General features: G+C 48.4%; 1 protein-coding gene across 1 annotated transcript in view; it reads left to right on the forward strand.

Annotated features, from left to right (window-relative positions):
* Positions 1 to 15,663, forward strand: part of reck (reversion-inducing-cysteine-rich protein with kazal motifs) — a 62,058-nt gene extending 46,395 nt beyond the window's left edge. The window contains exons 17-21 of the mRNA XM_061255260.1: positions 1,835 to 2,030; positions 3,598 to 3,808; positions 5,076 to 5,149; positions 6,220 to 6,375; positions 13,387 to 15,663. Of these exons, the coding sequence (XP_061111244.1) occupies positions 1,835 to 2,030; positions 3,598 to 3,808; positions 5,076 to 5,149; positions 6,220 to 6,375; positions 13,387 to 13,596 (847 nt within the window). The 3' untranslated portion in view covers positions 13,597 to 15,663. The remainder of the gene's footprint in view (positions 1 to 1,834; positions 2,031 to 3,597; positions 3,809 to 5,075; positions 5,150 to 6,219; positions 6,376 to 13,386) is intronic.
* Positions 15,664 to 16,860: the final 1,197 nt, after the last annotated feature.

Raw genomic sequence — 16,860 nt, forward strand, 5'->3', positions numbered from 1 at the left:
ATTATTACATTATTACATTATTGGCATATGCTCTTATCCAGAGCGACATACAGTTGATTAGACTAAGCAGGAGAGAATCCTCCTCTGGAGCAATGCAGGGTTAAGGGCCTTGCTCAAGGGCCCAAGGGCTGTGCGGATGTTATTGTGGCTACACCGGGATTAGAACCGCCGACCTTGCGGGTCCCAGTCATTTACCTTAACCACTAAGCTATGCTACACTACGACAGCCCGCCGTAATGATGTGATGATGTGTTGATGATGTGGTGATGTTGTGATGATGTGTTGATGATGTGTTGATGTGATGATGTGTTGATGATGTGATGATGTGTTGATGATGTGGTGATGTTGTGATGATGTGGTGATGTTGTGATGATGTGGTGATGATGTGATGATGTGATGATGTGGTGATGATGTGATGATGATGTGATGATGATGTGATGATGTGGTGATGTTGTGGTGATGTGATGATGATGTGTTGATGTGATGATGATGTGTTGATGTGATGATGATGTGTTCATGTTGTGGTGATGGTGATGATGTGATGATGTGGTGATGTGATGATGATGTGATGATGTGGTGTTGATGTGATGATGATGTGTTGATGTGATGATGATGTGTTGATGTTGTGGTGATGTGATGATGATGTGTTGATGTGATGATGATGTGTTCATGTTGTGGTGATGGTGATGATGTGATGATGTGGTGATGTGATGATGATGTGATGATGTGTTGATGATGTGTTGATGATGTGTTGATGATGTGATGATGATGTGATGATGATGTGGTGATGATGTGATGATCATGTGATGATGATGTGGTGTTGATGTGATGATGTGGTGATGTTGTGGTGATGTGTTGATGATGTGATGATGATGTGGTGATGATGTGATGATGATGTGATGATGATGTGGTGTTGATGTGATGATGTGTTGATGTTGTGATGATGATGTGGTGATGTGATGATGATGTGATGATGATGTGTTGATGTGATGTTGTGGTGATGTTGTGGTGATGATGTGGTGATGATGTGATGATGATGTGATGATGTGGTGTTGATGTGATGATGTTGTGGTGATGTGTTGATGATGTGGTGATGTGATGATGTGGTGTTGATGTGATGATGTGGTGATGATGTGATGATGTTGTGGTGATGTGTTGATGATGTGGTGATGTGATGATGTGGTGATGTGATGATGATGTGGTGATGTGATGATGATGTGTTGATGTGATGATGATGTGTTCATGTTGTGGTGATGGTGATGATGTGGTGATGATGTGATGATGTTGTGGTGATGTGGTGTTGATGTGATGATGTGGTGTGATGATGTGATGATGTGTTGATGTGATGATGTGGTGATGTTGTGGGGATGTGGTGATGATGTGGTGTTGATGTGATGATGTGTTGATGTTGTGGTGATGTTGTGGTGATGTGGTGATGTGTTGATGTGATGATGTGGTGATGTTGTGGGGATGTGGTGATGATGTGGTGTTGATGTGATGATGTGGTGTTGATGTGATGATGTGTTGATGTTGTGGTGATGTTGTGGTGATGTGGTGATGTGTTGATGATGTGGTGATGATGTGGTGTTGATGTGATGATGTGTTGATGTTGTGGTGATGTTGTGGTGATGTGGTGATGTGTTGATGATGTTGTGGTGATGATGTGGTGATGTGGTGATGTTGTGGTGATGTTGTGGTGATGTGATGATGTGTTGATGATGTGGTGATGTTGTGGTGATGTGGTGATGTGGTGATGTTGTGGGGATGTGGTGAGCTTCAGTGCTCATTCGGATGGGCGCGGGCGACGCTGAGTAAGAGGTCTCTGGGCCCTCAGGTGTTTGCCCAGCCGGAAGGTGTGCCTGTCCAGCGTGAGCGAGTTCCCCTGCCGGCAGCACGACTGTGTTGCCCGCTCCCTCGTCTGCGACAAGACCCTGCTGGACCCCGTGTGCGACACGGCCGGCCAGGAGCACCCCACCCTCTGCCTGCTGTCCCAGAGGGGCAAGGTCCCGGCCTACTCCGGACCCTGCCAGGTACAGCCAGCAGGGAGCGCTCTGTCTCACAGAGCCAGGATCCATTCATTCAGTTTTTATTTTGTTTAAGCAACAGTTCATTCATACTGAGTCCTTTTTACTAGCGGGATCATTGTGATCTGATTTATTTTGTTTCGAATGCCGGTCGGCCGGGGGCCTTTCTGTGTGGAGTTTGCATGTTCTCCCCGTGTCTGTGTGGGTCAGGCTGATTGGAGAGCCCCGTGGGTATGAGTGTGTGAGTGTGTGAGTGAATGGTGTGTGTGCCCTGCGATGGACTGGTGACCTCTCCAGGGTGTATTCCTGCCTTTTGCCCAATGTATGCTGGGATAGGCTCCAGCCCCACCTGTTCAGGATAAGCGGGTTAGGATAATGAATGAATGAATGAATGAAAACTTCCGAGATGCTGTTGTCAGTATTTCTTCGTTGTAGAATAGCGTGCTAAAAACTGGGTGCTCTCACCTCCTGAGCTGATGTCACCCCCCAGGCTACTGTGGGGAATTCTGGTGGTGTCCCTTAAAAACATTCCCCTCAGTCTAAATTCCCCTCTTATCTTTTCTCTTTCTTCTGACTGATTTCACTGTCACCCTAATATTTTTCCTCTAACATGCTCTCTCACTCTCGCTCTGTATCTCTCTGTATCCCTCTCTTTTCTGACTGTCTCTAGATGCTGGCCTCTTAGTTCTTCCTGCTCTGCCTCGTATTCCTCAAATGTCTTCCTGTGGAAGAGATACGCTGACTCTCAGCTCTGTGGGTATTCTCTGATCTCTAATGCGGTCTTCTGTCTGCTGGACCTGGGAAATGTATGCCCCCTCCTCCTGTGTAATGTTTGTGTGTGTGTGTGTGTGTACCTGCGTGTGTGTACTGTATGTAATGTTACATGTGTAATGTGTGTGTGTGTGTGTGCTGTTATATGTGTGTGTGTATATGCTGTTACATTTATATTGTGCGTTTGTGTGTGTATGCTGTTACATTTATAATGTGCGTTTGTGTGTGTATGCTGTTACATTTGTTATGTGTGTTATGTGCTCGTGTGTGTGTGTGTAATGTGTTTGTGTAATGCGTGTGTGTGTAATGTGTGTGTATGTGTGTGTAATGTGTGTGTGTGTGTATGCTGTTACATGTGTAATGTTACATGTGTGTGTAATATGTGTGTGTGTGTGTGTAATGTGTGTAATATGTGTGTGTATGTGTAATGTGTGTAATATGTGTGTGTGTGTAATGTGTGTGTGTGTGTGTATATATATGTTGTGTGTGTGTGTGTGTGTGTAATGTGTGTAATGTGTGTGTGTGTGTATATATATGTAATGTGTGTGTGTGTAATTTGTGTAATGTGTGTGTGTGTAATGTGTGTGTGTGTATATATATGTAATGTGTGTGTGTGTGTAATGTGTGTAATGTGTGTGTGTGTGTGTGTATATATATGTAATGTGTGTGTGTGTGTGTAATGTGTAATGTGTGTGTGTGTGTGTGTGTATATATGTAATGTGTGTGTGTGTGTAATGTGTAATGTGTGTGTGTGTGTGTATATAAATGTAATGTGTGTGTGTGTGTGTGTGTGTGTGTGCAGGAGGGCTGCAGCAGGCCCAGCCCTGTGTGTGGGCAGAACGGGGAGACGTACAGCACGGTGTGTGAGGCGTTCTCTGACCGCGTCATGGTGGACTACCCGGGGCAGTGCCACTCTGTGGGCGTGGTCTCTGAGCTCAGCTCTGAGTCCGGCTGTGACTCCGTGTCCTGCCCCCCCCTCGCCACGCAGGGCTGCCAGCCGGTCACTCCCCCCGGTGAGAGGGCCCACCGCAACGCTGTCACAACGCTCACACAACACTCACACAACACAACGCTCACACAACACTCACACAACGCTGTCACAACACTCACACAACACAACACTGTCACAACGCTCTCACAACGCTGTCACAACGCTGTCACAACACTCTCACAATGCTCACACAACGCTGTCACAACGCTGTCACAACGCTCACACAACGCTCACACAACACTCACACAACACAACGCTCACACAACACTCACACAACGCTGTCACAACACTCACACAACACAACACTGTCACAACGCTCTCACAACGCTATCACAACGCTGTCACAACACTCTCACAATGCTCACACAACGCTGTCACAACGCTAACACAACGCTCACACAACACAACGCTCACACAACACTGTCACAACACTCACACAACGCTCACAAAACGCTCACACAACGCTGTCACAACGCTCTCACAACGCTCACACAACGCTGTCACAACGCTCACACAACACAACGCTGTCACAACGCTCACACAACACTCTCACAACGCTCACACAATACAACGCTCTCACAACGCTGTCACAACGCTCACAACACACAACAAAGTGTGCGTGAGAGAGAGAGGAGGGCAGAGGGACAGGGAGTGGTGGAGAGAGGGAGAGTGAAAGAAAGAAGGGGGAAGAGAGTGAGTGAATAAGAGAGAGATAAAAATGTCTGCGTGTGAGAGAGGGTGTTTGAGAGCATGAAAGAGCAAGAAAGAGAGTATGTAAGAGTGTTAGAGAGAAAGAGAGAGAGAGAGAGCAAGAGAGAGTGTGTAAGAGTGTGTTAGAGAGAAAGAGAGAGTGAGAGAGTGTGAGAGAGAGCAAGAGAGAGACAGAAAGGGAAAGAGAAAGAGAGAACGAAAGTGTAAGAGTGTTAGAGAGAAAGAGAGTGAGAAAGAATGTGAGAGAGAAAGAGAGAGTGAGAAAGAATGTGAGAGAGAGAAAGAGAGAGTGAGAAAGAATGTGAGAGAGAGAAAGAGAGAGGCACAAAGGGAGAGAGAAAGAGAGAGTGAGAGAGTGTGAGAGAAAGAGAGAGACAGAAAGGGAGAGAGAAAGGGAGTGTATGAGTGTGAGAGAGAAAGAGAGAGACAGAAAGGGAGAGAGAAAGAGAGAGTGAGAGAGAAAGAGAGAGACAGAAAGGGAGAGAGAAAGAGAGAGTGAGAGAGAAAGAGAGAGACAGAAAGGGAGAGAGAAAGAGAGAGAGTGGGGTGGGGCACTGATCAGGCTCTTGTGTCCGTAGGAGCCTGCTGTCCCCTCTGTGCTGGAATGCTGAGGATCTTGTGGAATAAAGAGCAGATGAACATCTTCGCTGAGGTAACCCCCCTCCCCCCCCCCCCCCCCCCCCCCCCCCCTCCCTGGGGTCCTGTCGGACTCCCATCAGCCCCTCTGTCCCAGCTCCCGTTCTGTCCTCCACTCCAGTCACACAGCTGAGTCCAGCCCCGGGCTCTGGAAGCACATCTGCTCTCATGTCCCCCATGCTGATTGGCCCCTGAGCTACCACTGCTGTAGCTTCCCGTGGTGCGTTTCACGTGGCGGTAATGGCAATAGCCGTCCACTAGGGGGCGGTAAGGCTCCTGGGCACCTCGGAGACCAGCTGTGCCTCTGACGATGTGTGATGTAAGAAACCCCATGTGATTGTCCCCTGAGATGAACCTGCAGATCGCAGTGCGCTGAGCCACCAAGTGCGAATACCGGCTCCTACTTGGGTCTGTGGGGCGGCCTGTGGCGTAGTGGCTGAGGTGCATGACTGGGACCCGGAAGGTTTGTGGTTCAAGCCCCGGTGTAGCCATGGTAAGATCCGCACAGCTGTTGGGCCCTTAACCCCCGCATTGCTCCGTGGGGGGAGGGGGGAGGGGGGGAGGGGGGAAGGGGGGGGCGGGGGGGGATTGTCCCCTCAGTCTAATCAACTGTAAATGGCTTTGGATAAAAATGTCTGCTCAACAGCGTAGAATTCACGCACCGTGTCTCCTTCCGGTATGAAGTGGGAGTAGCAGGCCCGGGCTCTCCGAATGCCCGCTGCGTCCTCCTGCTAAGTGCGCCTCAACCCCAAATCCGTGTTCGCGGAACTCCGAGGGATGTCCGGGCGATGCTTGGAATTCAATTACGCTTATTGCTTTCGAGCTGCCTCTCCGCAAGAGGGTATTTATTTTTACAGTATCCGCGGTTGCCGGGGCAACAGTGGCGATGACGGTGGTTACGGAGCCGGGGCCTGTGCCGTCCCGGAGGGTTTGCGGGTTTAAGTCCTGTGGGCGCGGACGGGGGGCACGGCGGACATGTCGCGTCCGTGGACTGAACTGAGCGCGTCCGCGCGGGTGTGTGGGGTTGCCGTGACATTGCCGTGACGTTGCCGTGACGTCGCCGTGACAACCCCGTTGTCTTCACAGCTGGATCACCGGCGGCCCGTCACGGTCCACGACGTTCTGGCGATCCTCCGGCTGCACGTGTCCGTGCCCCAGTGCGACGCCTTCGGGTACCTGAGCATCGATGGGGAGCTGGTGGTGCTGATCGCGCCCGTGGACCAACAGCCCACCCCACTGCAGGTACCGCTCAAAAACACACACCTTCACAAACTCACGTCACGTAAAACACTGAAACACCTTCACAAACTCACATCACGTAAAACACTGGAACACTTTCACAAACTCACATCACGTAAAACACTGGAACACTTTCACAAACTCACATCACGTAAAACACTGGAACACTTTCACAAACTCACATCACGTAAAACACTGGAACACTTTCACAAACTCACATCACGTAAAACACTGAAACACTTTCACAAACTCACATCACGTAAAACACTGAAACACTTTCACAAACTCACGTCACGTAAAACACTGAAATACCATCACAAACTCACATCACGTAAAACACTGAAACACTTTCACAAACTCACATCAAGTAAAACACTTTCACAAACTCACATCACGTAAAACACTGAAATACCTTCACAAACTCACATCACGTAAAACACTGAAACACTTTCACAAACTCACATCAAGTAAAACACTTTCACAAACTCACATCACGTAAAACACTGAAATACCTTCACAAACTCACATCACGTAAAACACTGAAACACTTTCACAAACTCACATCACGTAAAACACTGAAACAATACAGGTACCGCCCTAAAACATACACTCTTTATTTTACATCTTCACAAACATCACATAAAACACTGAAATACTTGCACAAACTCACATCACGTAAAACACTGAAACACTTTCACAAACTCACATCACGTAAAACACTGAAATACCTTCCCAAACTCACATCACGTAAAACACTGAAACACTTTCACAAACTCACATCACGTAAAACACTGAAACACTTTCACAAACTCACATCACGTAAAACACTGAAATACTTTCACAAACTCACATCACGTAAAACACTGAACACTTTCACAAACTCACATCACGTAAAACACTGAAACACTTTCACAAACTCACATCACGTAAAACACTGAAACACTTTCACAAACTCACGTCACGTAAAAACACTGAAATACCATCACAAACTCACATCACGTAAAACACTGAAACACTTTCACAAACTCACATCAAGTAAAACACTTTCACAAACTCACATCACGTAAAACACTGAAATACCTTCACAAACTCACATCACGTAAAACACTGAAACACTTTCACAAACTCACATCAGTAAAACACTTTCACAAACTCACATCACGTAAAACACTGAAATACCTTCACAAACTCACATCACGTAAAACACTGAAACACTTTCACAAACTCACATCACGTAAAACACTGAAACAATACAGGTACCCGCCCTAAAACATACACTCTTTATTTTACATCTTCACAAAAATCACATAAAACACTGAAATACTTGCACAAACTCACATCACGTAAAACACTGAAACACTTTCACAAACTCACATCACGTAAAACACTGAAATACCTTCCCAAACTCACATCACGTAAAACACTGAAACACTTTCACAAACTCACATCACGTAAAACACTGAAACACTTTCACAAACTCACATCACGTAAAACACTGAAATACTTTCACAAACTCACATCACGTAAAACACTGAAATACCTTCACAAACTCACATCACGTAAAACACTTAAATACCTTCACAAACTCACATCACGTAAAACACTGAAATACTTTCAGAAACTCACATGACACTCTGGCGTTCTGAGAGTGATAATGATCGGTATGTGTGTGTGTGTGTGTATGTGTGTCCAGGTTTGTGTTTCCCCCAGTTACCCTGGCTAAATAGGCTAACTGGCTGCACCCACCAGCACTGGTTCACTCAGATTAGATCATAAAACATTTCAAATAGGAACACAAGAAAAGCTTTCATTCGTGCGCTTATCAAGAAATGTAGCTAAGATAGCATTAAATAACACACAATTTTTTGGACACTTTGGTTGTCGCCTTTCATTTGTTTCCCAAATGACTGGCCCTTTATTCATAAATATTCAAAATCTGTGAGAAACATCTCATTCAGAGCCTAAGGAACAGTAAGTGAAAGTTTGGCACCTGTATGGGAGAGTGACACCAGCATCAGCCACAAAGTAATCTGAGATAAAAATAAAAATGGTTGTATATTTTCCTTCATTTTATATAATAACAGAGGGTCAAAAGAATCCCACATAACACTTAGCATAGCATTATGTTTTATTGCATGTTTACCAGTCAGTCCCCACGAAATTAGAAAATTAGAAAAATCATTCAGTATCAGTATGAAACAAGGTTAACTGGTTTTTAAGAGCTGTCAAACACTAAATAGGGTCAAACTGGCCCCAAACAGAATAGGAGAGTTTAGTAATTAAGGCCAGAAGTTGGCATGGAAACTGGAAACAGATACAGGGCTCATTGCCCACCTCTCTTATCAAGGGTAAACCCAGACCTGGGTTCAGATAGTATTTGGCCTGGATTTAAATACTTTTCTGTGCTCTTTTGATATTGCCTGGTGCATTTGAGCCTCTGGGGATGAGCAGATGGTGTTTACACTTTTGGGACAATTTCATTTGTTCCAGTACACCCAATTTAAATCAAATGCAGAAAAGTATTTTAATCCAAAACAAGTACTCTGAGCCCAGGTCTTGGTAAACCCCCCCCCCCCCCCCCCCCCCCCCCGCTCTGTACTAACCCCCACGCCCCCCTGCCCTCTGTACTAACCCCCACACCCTGCCCTCTGTACTAACCCCCACACCCTGCTCTCTGTACTAACCCCCCCCCGCTCTGTACTAACCCCCTTCACGCCCTGCTCTCTGTACTAACCCCCACACCCTGCTCTCTGTACTAACCCCCACACCCTGCTCTGTACTGACCTGCCCTCCCCTGCCCTCTGTACTAACCCCCACGCCCTGCTCTCTGTACTAACCCCCACGCCCTGCCCTCTGTACTAACCCCCACACCCTGCTCTCTGTACTAACCCCCACACCCTGCTCTCTGTACTAACCCCCACACCCTGCCCTCTGTACTAACCCCCACACCCTGGCCTCTGTACTAACCCCCACACCCTGCTCTCTGTACTAACCCCCCCCCCCCCGCTCTGTACTAACCCCCCTCACGCCCTGCTCTCTGTACTAACCCCCACACCCTGCTCTCTGTACTAACCCCCACACCCTGCTCTGTACTGACCTGCCCTCCCCTGCCCTCTGTACTAACCCCCACACCCTGCTCTCTGTACTAACCCCCACGCCCTGCCCTCTGTACTAACCCCCACACCCTGCCCTCTGTACTAACCCCCACACCCTGCTCTCTGTACTAACCCCCACACCCTGCTCTCTGTACTAACCCCCACACCCTGTTCTCTGTACTAACCCCCACGCCCTGCCCTCTGTACTAACCCCCACACCCTGCTCTCTGTACTAACCCCCACACCCTGTTCTCTGTACTAACCCCCACACCCTGCCCTCTGTACTAACCCCCACACCCTGCTCTCTGTACTAACCCCCACACCCTGCCCTCTGTACTAACCCCCACACCCTGCTCTCTGTACTAACCCCCACGCCCTGCTCTCTGTACTAACCCCCACACCCTGCCCTCTGTACTAACCCCCACACCCTGGCCTCTGTACTAGCCCCCACACCCTGCTGTCTGTACTAACCCCCACTCCCTGCCCTCCCTTGCTCTCTGTACTAACCCCCACGCCCTGCTGTCTGTACTAACCCCCACACCCTGCTCTGTACTGACCTGCCCTCCCCTGCCCTCTGTACTAACCCCCACGCCCTGCTCTCTGTACTAACCCCCACGCCCTGCCCTCTGTACTAACCCCCACAATAGGAACACAAGAAAAGCTTTCATTCGTGCGCTTATCAAGAAATGTAGCTAAGATAGCATTAAATAACACACAATTTTTTGGACACTTTGGTTGTCGCCTTTCATTTGTTTCCCAAATGACTGGCCCTTTATTCATAAATATTCAAAATCTGTGAGAAACATCTCATTTCAGAGCCTAAGGAACAGTAAGTGAAAGTTTGGCACCTGTATGGGAGAGTGACACCAGCATCAGCCACAAAGTAATCTGAGATAAAAATAAAAATGGTTGTATATTTTCCTTCATTTTATATAATAACAGAGGGTCAAAAGAATCCCACATAACACTTAGCATAGCATTATGTTTTATTGCATGTTTACCAGTCAGTCCCACGAAATTAGAAAATTAGAAAAATCATTCAGTATCAGTATGAAACAAGGTTAACTGGTTTTTAAGAGCTGTCAAACACTAAATAGGGTCAAACTGGCCCCAAACAGAATAGGAGAGTTTAGTAATTAAGGCCAGAAGTTGGCATGGAAACTGGAAACAGATACAGGGCTCATTGCCCACCTCTCTTATCAAGGGTAAACCCAGACCTGGGTTCAGATAGTATTTGGCCTGGATTTAAATACTTTTCTGTGCTCTTTTGATATTGCCTGGTGCATTTGAGCCTCTGGGGATGAGCAGATGGTGTTTACACTTTTGGGACAATTTCATTTGTTCCAGTACACCCAATTTAAATCAAATGCAGAAAAGTATTTTAATCCAAAACAAGTACTCTGAGCCCAGGTCTTGGTAAACCCCCCCCCCCCCCCCCCCGCTCTGTACTAACCCCCACGCCCCCCTGCCCTCTGTACTAACCCCCACACCCTGCCCTCTGTACTAACCCCCACACCCTGCTCTCTGTACTAACCCCCCCCGCTCTGTACTAACCCCTCTTCACGCCCTGCTCTCTGTACTAACCCCCACACCCTGCTCTGTACTGACCTGCCCTCCCCTGCCCTCTGTACTAACCCCCACGCCCTGCTCTCTGTACTAACCCCCACGCCCTGCCCTCTGTACTAACCCCCACACCCTGCTCTCTGTACTAACCCCCACACCCTGCTCTCTGTACTAACCCCCACACCCTGCCCTCTGTACTAACCCCCACACCCTGGCCTCTGTACTAACCCCCACACCCTGCTCTCTGTACTAACCCCCCCCCCCGCTCTGTACTAACCCCCCTCACACCCTGCTCTCTGTACTAACCCCCACACCCTGCTCTCTGTACTAACCCCCACACCCTGCTCTGTACTGACCTGCCCTCCCCTGCCCTCTGTACTAACCCCCACGCCCTGCTCTCTGTACTAACCCCCACGCCCTGCCCTCTGTACTAACCCCCACACCCTGCTCTCTGTACTAACCCCCACACCCTGCTCTCTGTACTAACCCCCACACCCTGCCCTCTGTACTAACCCCCACACCCTGGCCTCTGTACTAACCCCCACACCCTGCTCTCTGTACTAACCCCCCCCCCCGCTCTGTACTAACCCCCCTCACACCCTGCTCTCTGTACTAACCCCCACACCCTGCTCTCTGTACTAACCCCCACACCCTGCTCTGTACTGACCTGCCCTCCCCTGCCCTCTGTACTAACCCCCACGCCCTGCTCTCTGTACTAACCCCCACGCCCTGCCCTCTGTACTAACCCCCACACCCTGCCCTCTGTACTAACCCCCACACCCTGCTCTCTGTACTAACCCCCACACCCTGCTCTCTGTACTAACCCCCACACCCTGTTCTCTGTACTAACCCCCACGCCCTGCCCTCTGTACTAACCCCCACACCCTGCTCTCTGTACTAACCCCCACACCCTGTTCTCTGTACTAACCCCCACACCCTGCCCTCTGTACTAACCCCCACACCCTGCTCTCTGTACTAACCCCCACACCCTGCCCTCTGTACTAACCCCCACACCCTGCTCTCTGTACTAACCCCCACGCCCTGCTCTCTGTACTAACCCCCACACCCTGCCCTCTGTACTAACCCCCACACCCTGGCCTCTGTACTAGCCCCCACACCCTGCTGTCTGTACTAACCCCCACTCCCTGCCCTCCCTTGCTCTCTGTACTAACCCCCACGCCCTGCTCTGTACTAACCCCCACGCCCTGCTGTCTGTACTAACCCCCACACCCTGCTCTGTACTGACCTGCCCTCCCCTGCCCTCTGTACTAACCCCCACGCCCTGCTCTCTGTACTAACCCCCACGCCCTGCCCTCTGTACTAACCCCCACACCCTGCCCTCTGTACTAACCCCCACACCCTGCTCTCTGTACTAACCCCCACACCCTGCTCTCTGTACTAACCCCCACACCCTGTTCTCTGTACTAACCCCCACGCCCTGCCCTCTGTACTAACCCCCACACCCTGCTCTCTGTACTAACCCCCACACCCTGTTCTCTGTACTAACCCCCACACCCTGCCCTCTGTACTAACCCCCACACCCTGCTCTCTGTACTAACCCCCACGCCCTGCTCTCTGTACTAACCCCCACACCCTGCTCTCTGTACTAACCCCCACGCCCTGCTCTCTGTACTAACCCCCACACCCTGCCCTCTGTACTAACCCCCACACCCTGGCCTCTGTACTAGCCCCCACACCCTGCTGTCTGTACTAACCCCCACTCCCTGCCCTCCCTTTCTCTCTGTACTAACCCCTACGCCCTGCTCTGTACTAACCCCCACGCCCTGCTGTCTGTACTAACCCCCATGCCCTGCTCTCTGTACTAACCCCCACACCCTGCTCTCTGTACTAACCCCCACACCCTGCTCTCTGTACTAACCCCCACACCCTGCCCTCTGTACTAACCCCCACACCCTGCCCTCTCCTGCTCTCTGTACTGACCCCCACACCCTGCCCTCCCCTGCTCTCTGTACTGACCCCCGCGCCCTGCTCTCTGTACTAACCCCCACGCCCTGCTGTCTGTACTAACCCCCATGCCCTGCTCTCTGTACTAACCCCCACACCCTGCTCTCTGTACTAACCCCCACACCCTGCTCTCTGTACTAACCCCCACACCCTGCCCTCTGTACTAACCCCCACACCCTGCCCTCTCCTGCTCTCTGTACTGACCCCCACACCCTGCCCTCCCCTGCTCTCTGTACTGACCCCCGCGCCCTGCTCTCTGTACTAACCCCCATGCCCTGCCCTCTGTACTAACCCCCACACCCTGCCCTCTCCTGCTCTCTGTACTGACCCCCACACCCTGCCCTCCCCTGCTCTCTGTACTGACCCCCGCGCCCTGCCCTCCCCTCTCCAGATGGAAGCGTGTAATAAGGAGGCGGAGAAGATCGACTCTCTCATCACCTCAGGCAGCCCCACGCTGGTGTCGCGTGTGCCCCTGTCCGCCCTCGCCCTGTCCGAGGTCAAGGTCTCCACGCTGCGCTCCGCGGGACCTCCCTCCCGGGGGTCCCCCACCGTCCTTCTGCTCCTCTTCCTCCTCCTCATCCTCGCCCGGGGGAACGCCTAAATCACCCCCCCTCCCCCAACCCCCATCCGGTCCCGCACCGCCACTCCCAGCCAGTGATCTGTGTCTGCGCGCTGACCTCTGACCCTCTCAGGGGTCTCTGACGAGGGGGAAGGGATGGGGTGTCTCTCTCCTCTCCCCCAACCGTCAACCCCCCCGTTGCCTTGACAATCACCATTGTGCCTACCGGGACTGATCTCATTTTTGTTCTTTTTTTTTTTTTTTTTTAAAGAAGAAAAATGAGGCCACAAAGACCTGTCAGAGGCCACCCTTTGTCATTCAGTGGCCCTGCCTAGGAAAAGTCTGAGCCAAACTGGCGGCCGTGTTATTCAGTACACCGCGCGGAGGGAAGAGACTGAGCCAAAATGGCGGCCGTGTTATTCAGTATACCCGCAGTGGGAAGAGACTGAGCCAAAATGGCGGCCGAGTGTGGCTGCACGATAGTGTGTGCACCTCATAATGTTTCTGAGGTCAGTTCTTCAGTTTAACAGCTCCAGGTCTTACGTGGAAATGCAGGGACCAATACAACAGTAATGTAAGTTCAGTAACTCCACCCATATGCAGTCGGTTTGTAAAAAATCATATGTGTGTTGATTAGTATGCTTTACTACAGGACACAAATGGAACACATGTTTATATTTACATGATTATGGCCCCTATTACATATTGTCATGTGCAAAATTGGTAAAAATAAGAAATAAATAAGCTTACAAGAAACACATATGGAGTATATAGACAATGGGTTCCAAAAGACCGAGACCACTCGTGAAAATGCTTCTATTGTGCATTGTTTTCTAATTTAACACAAACTGTTCATTACTAATTATATTATCAGCATAACAATTTGAGTGAAAACCTGAATCTTTGAAGAAATTAATTTCAGGTGGTATGTCCCCCTTTTGCTTTGATTGCAACATGGCATGGGCTTCCACACATTTGTGCCAGCATTATTTGACAATGTTCCAAAGAGCGTCTTGTGATGTTACTGAACGAGTGGCTTTTGTCAGTCTTTTGAGTGTCCCCATGAATGGGGTTGAGGTCAGGTGGATTGTGCAGGACTCCTTGCTTTTCTTTGGTCTTTGGAGTAGGCTAGTTCTTGCAAAGCTTTGAAGTAACTTTGAAGTAAAACTAATTTCATTTCAATTTTTTTCAAGATCCTAAAACTTACTGTTCATTTTCAGGATGACATGGAAGATTTTCAATGTGGTCTCAGACTTTTGGACCCCACAGTATGTGTTATTGAACTACCCTAAGTAAATACATACATGACACTTCACATTTCAATTTTATAAATGTCTAATATGTCTAAGAGGCCATAATAACATAAAAATGAATTATGTTTTCTATATGTTGAATTTAGTAAAACATACTCATCAACATATATTTTGCAATGGTTTTGCATGTGGTCAGCCACTGTAGTATCGAAGCCGAATGTTGAAAAAGGGACTCTGTATATGAAATGTGTATTTTGTATTTGTTAAAATGAAGGACAAAAGCCATGTGTGATTATGACAATCATAGCTCATACATACGTGGGTATTTATGACAACACACCGTGCTCCAAGTATTTAAATCATTCTTAATGTGTCGTGATGCAATAATATCATTCTGTGCTGTTTGAATGGGGACCGTATATTTCTGTAACGAAATGAAAAAAAAAAAAAAAAAAAGGTTATATTGATATCTATGTGCCATTCCAAAAAATATTATTCCTGCATGGTGGCACTTACAAAGTGTTTTACTCCAGAATGTAAGGTTAATGTAATGTGTGCCTTTTTGCCGTTGTCTTTTGTTACCGTGTGTTGTTGTTGTTTTATCAGTATTACTGCGCGAAGCAGCAGTGTTCGCCTCCTGGCGTTCTCTCTCTCTTTCATTTTTTTACTTTTATTTTTATCATTACGCTCTTGTGCGCACGAACACAGGCACTTAGGCATAACTACAAACCTTGGCGCCGCGCCTCGGCGCGTATTTGTATGAACCCCAGTACTTGCGATTTGTTTTTCTTTTCGAGTCCGAGCGAGAATGCACATTTTCTTTTTCGCGGAGTATTAAAGGGTGAGAAAAGAGTGATTTGTGGTCGCTGTCTCTCTGCCGCTGTGCGCTCGGACCTCTACGAACAGCGGAGGAAGACTCTTAGCCTAGGAGTCTTCCTCCTCCCGTGAATAATTCATCGGCCCGTCTCTCTGCGTTATTGATCTTCCCGTCACACGCAGCATTTCATCACGAGCCTGATGGCCGCTGGCACGGTGGGGTCCGGGCTGTGGGATTGAATGTCAACGTCTCTGCAGACAAAAGACATACATACACACAGCAGTGCGTTTTATCCACTGATGCAATAATAATATGAATCTAAAGAACAAGCAGATGAATATTCATCATCATGAAAATTCTATTACTGCTAGAATGTTAAAATAATGTGATTTTATTCTGTTACCACTATATTCTACTACTATGTTTTTTACATTATACTACTACTACCACAACTATTACTATTAATAATAATAGTATGTTTACTTTTTATCTTTTTATACTGCATCTCACTACAGCTGGGTTTATTCTGCTACAGAGTGGCCACTGTGTCACACACTGTCTCTTACACTGTCTCATACACACACTGTCTCACACACTGTCTCATACACACACTGTCTCACACACTGTCTCTTACACACACTGTCTCACACACACACTGTCTCACACACTGTCTCATACACACACTGTCTCACACACTGTCTCACACACTGTCTCATACACACACTGTCTCACACACTGTCTCATACACACACTGTCTCACACACTGTCTCATACACACACTGTCTCACACACTGTCTCTTACACTGTCTCATACACACACTGTCTCACACACTCATACACACACTGTCTCACACACTGTCTCATACACACACTGTGTCACACACTGTCTCTTACACACACTGTCTCACACACTGTCTCTTACACTGTCTCATACACACACTGTCTCACACACTGTCTCATACACACACTGTCTCACATACTGTCTCATACACACACTCTCTTACACTGTCTCATACACACTGTCTCTCTCTCACACACTCACATACTCTCTCTCACACACTGTCTCATACACACACTGTCTCACACACTGTCTCATACACACACTGTCTCACACACTGTCTCATACACACACTGTCTCACACACTGTCTCATACACACACTGTCTCACACACTCATACACACACTGTCTCACACACTGTCTCATACACACACTGTGTCACACACTGTCTCTTACAC

This window comes from Conger conger, chromosome 9 (assembly GCF_963514075.1).
Source record: "Conger conger chromosome 9, fConCon1.1, whole genome shotgun sequence".
NCBI classification, from domain to species: domain Eukaryota; kingdom Metazoa; phylum Chordata; class Actinopteri; order Anguilliformes; family Congridae; genus Conger; species Conger conger.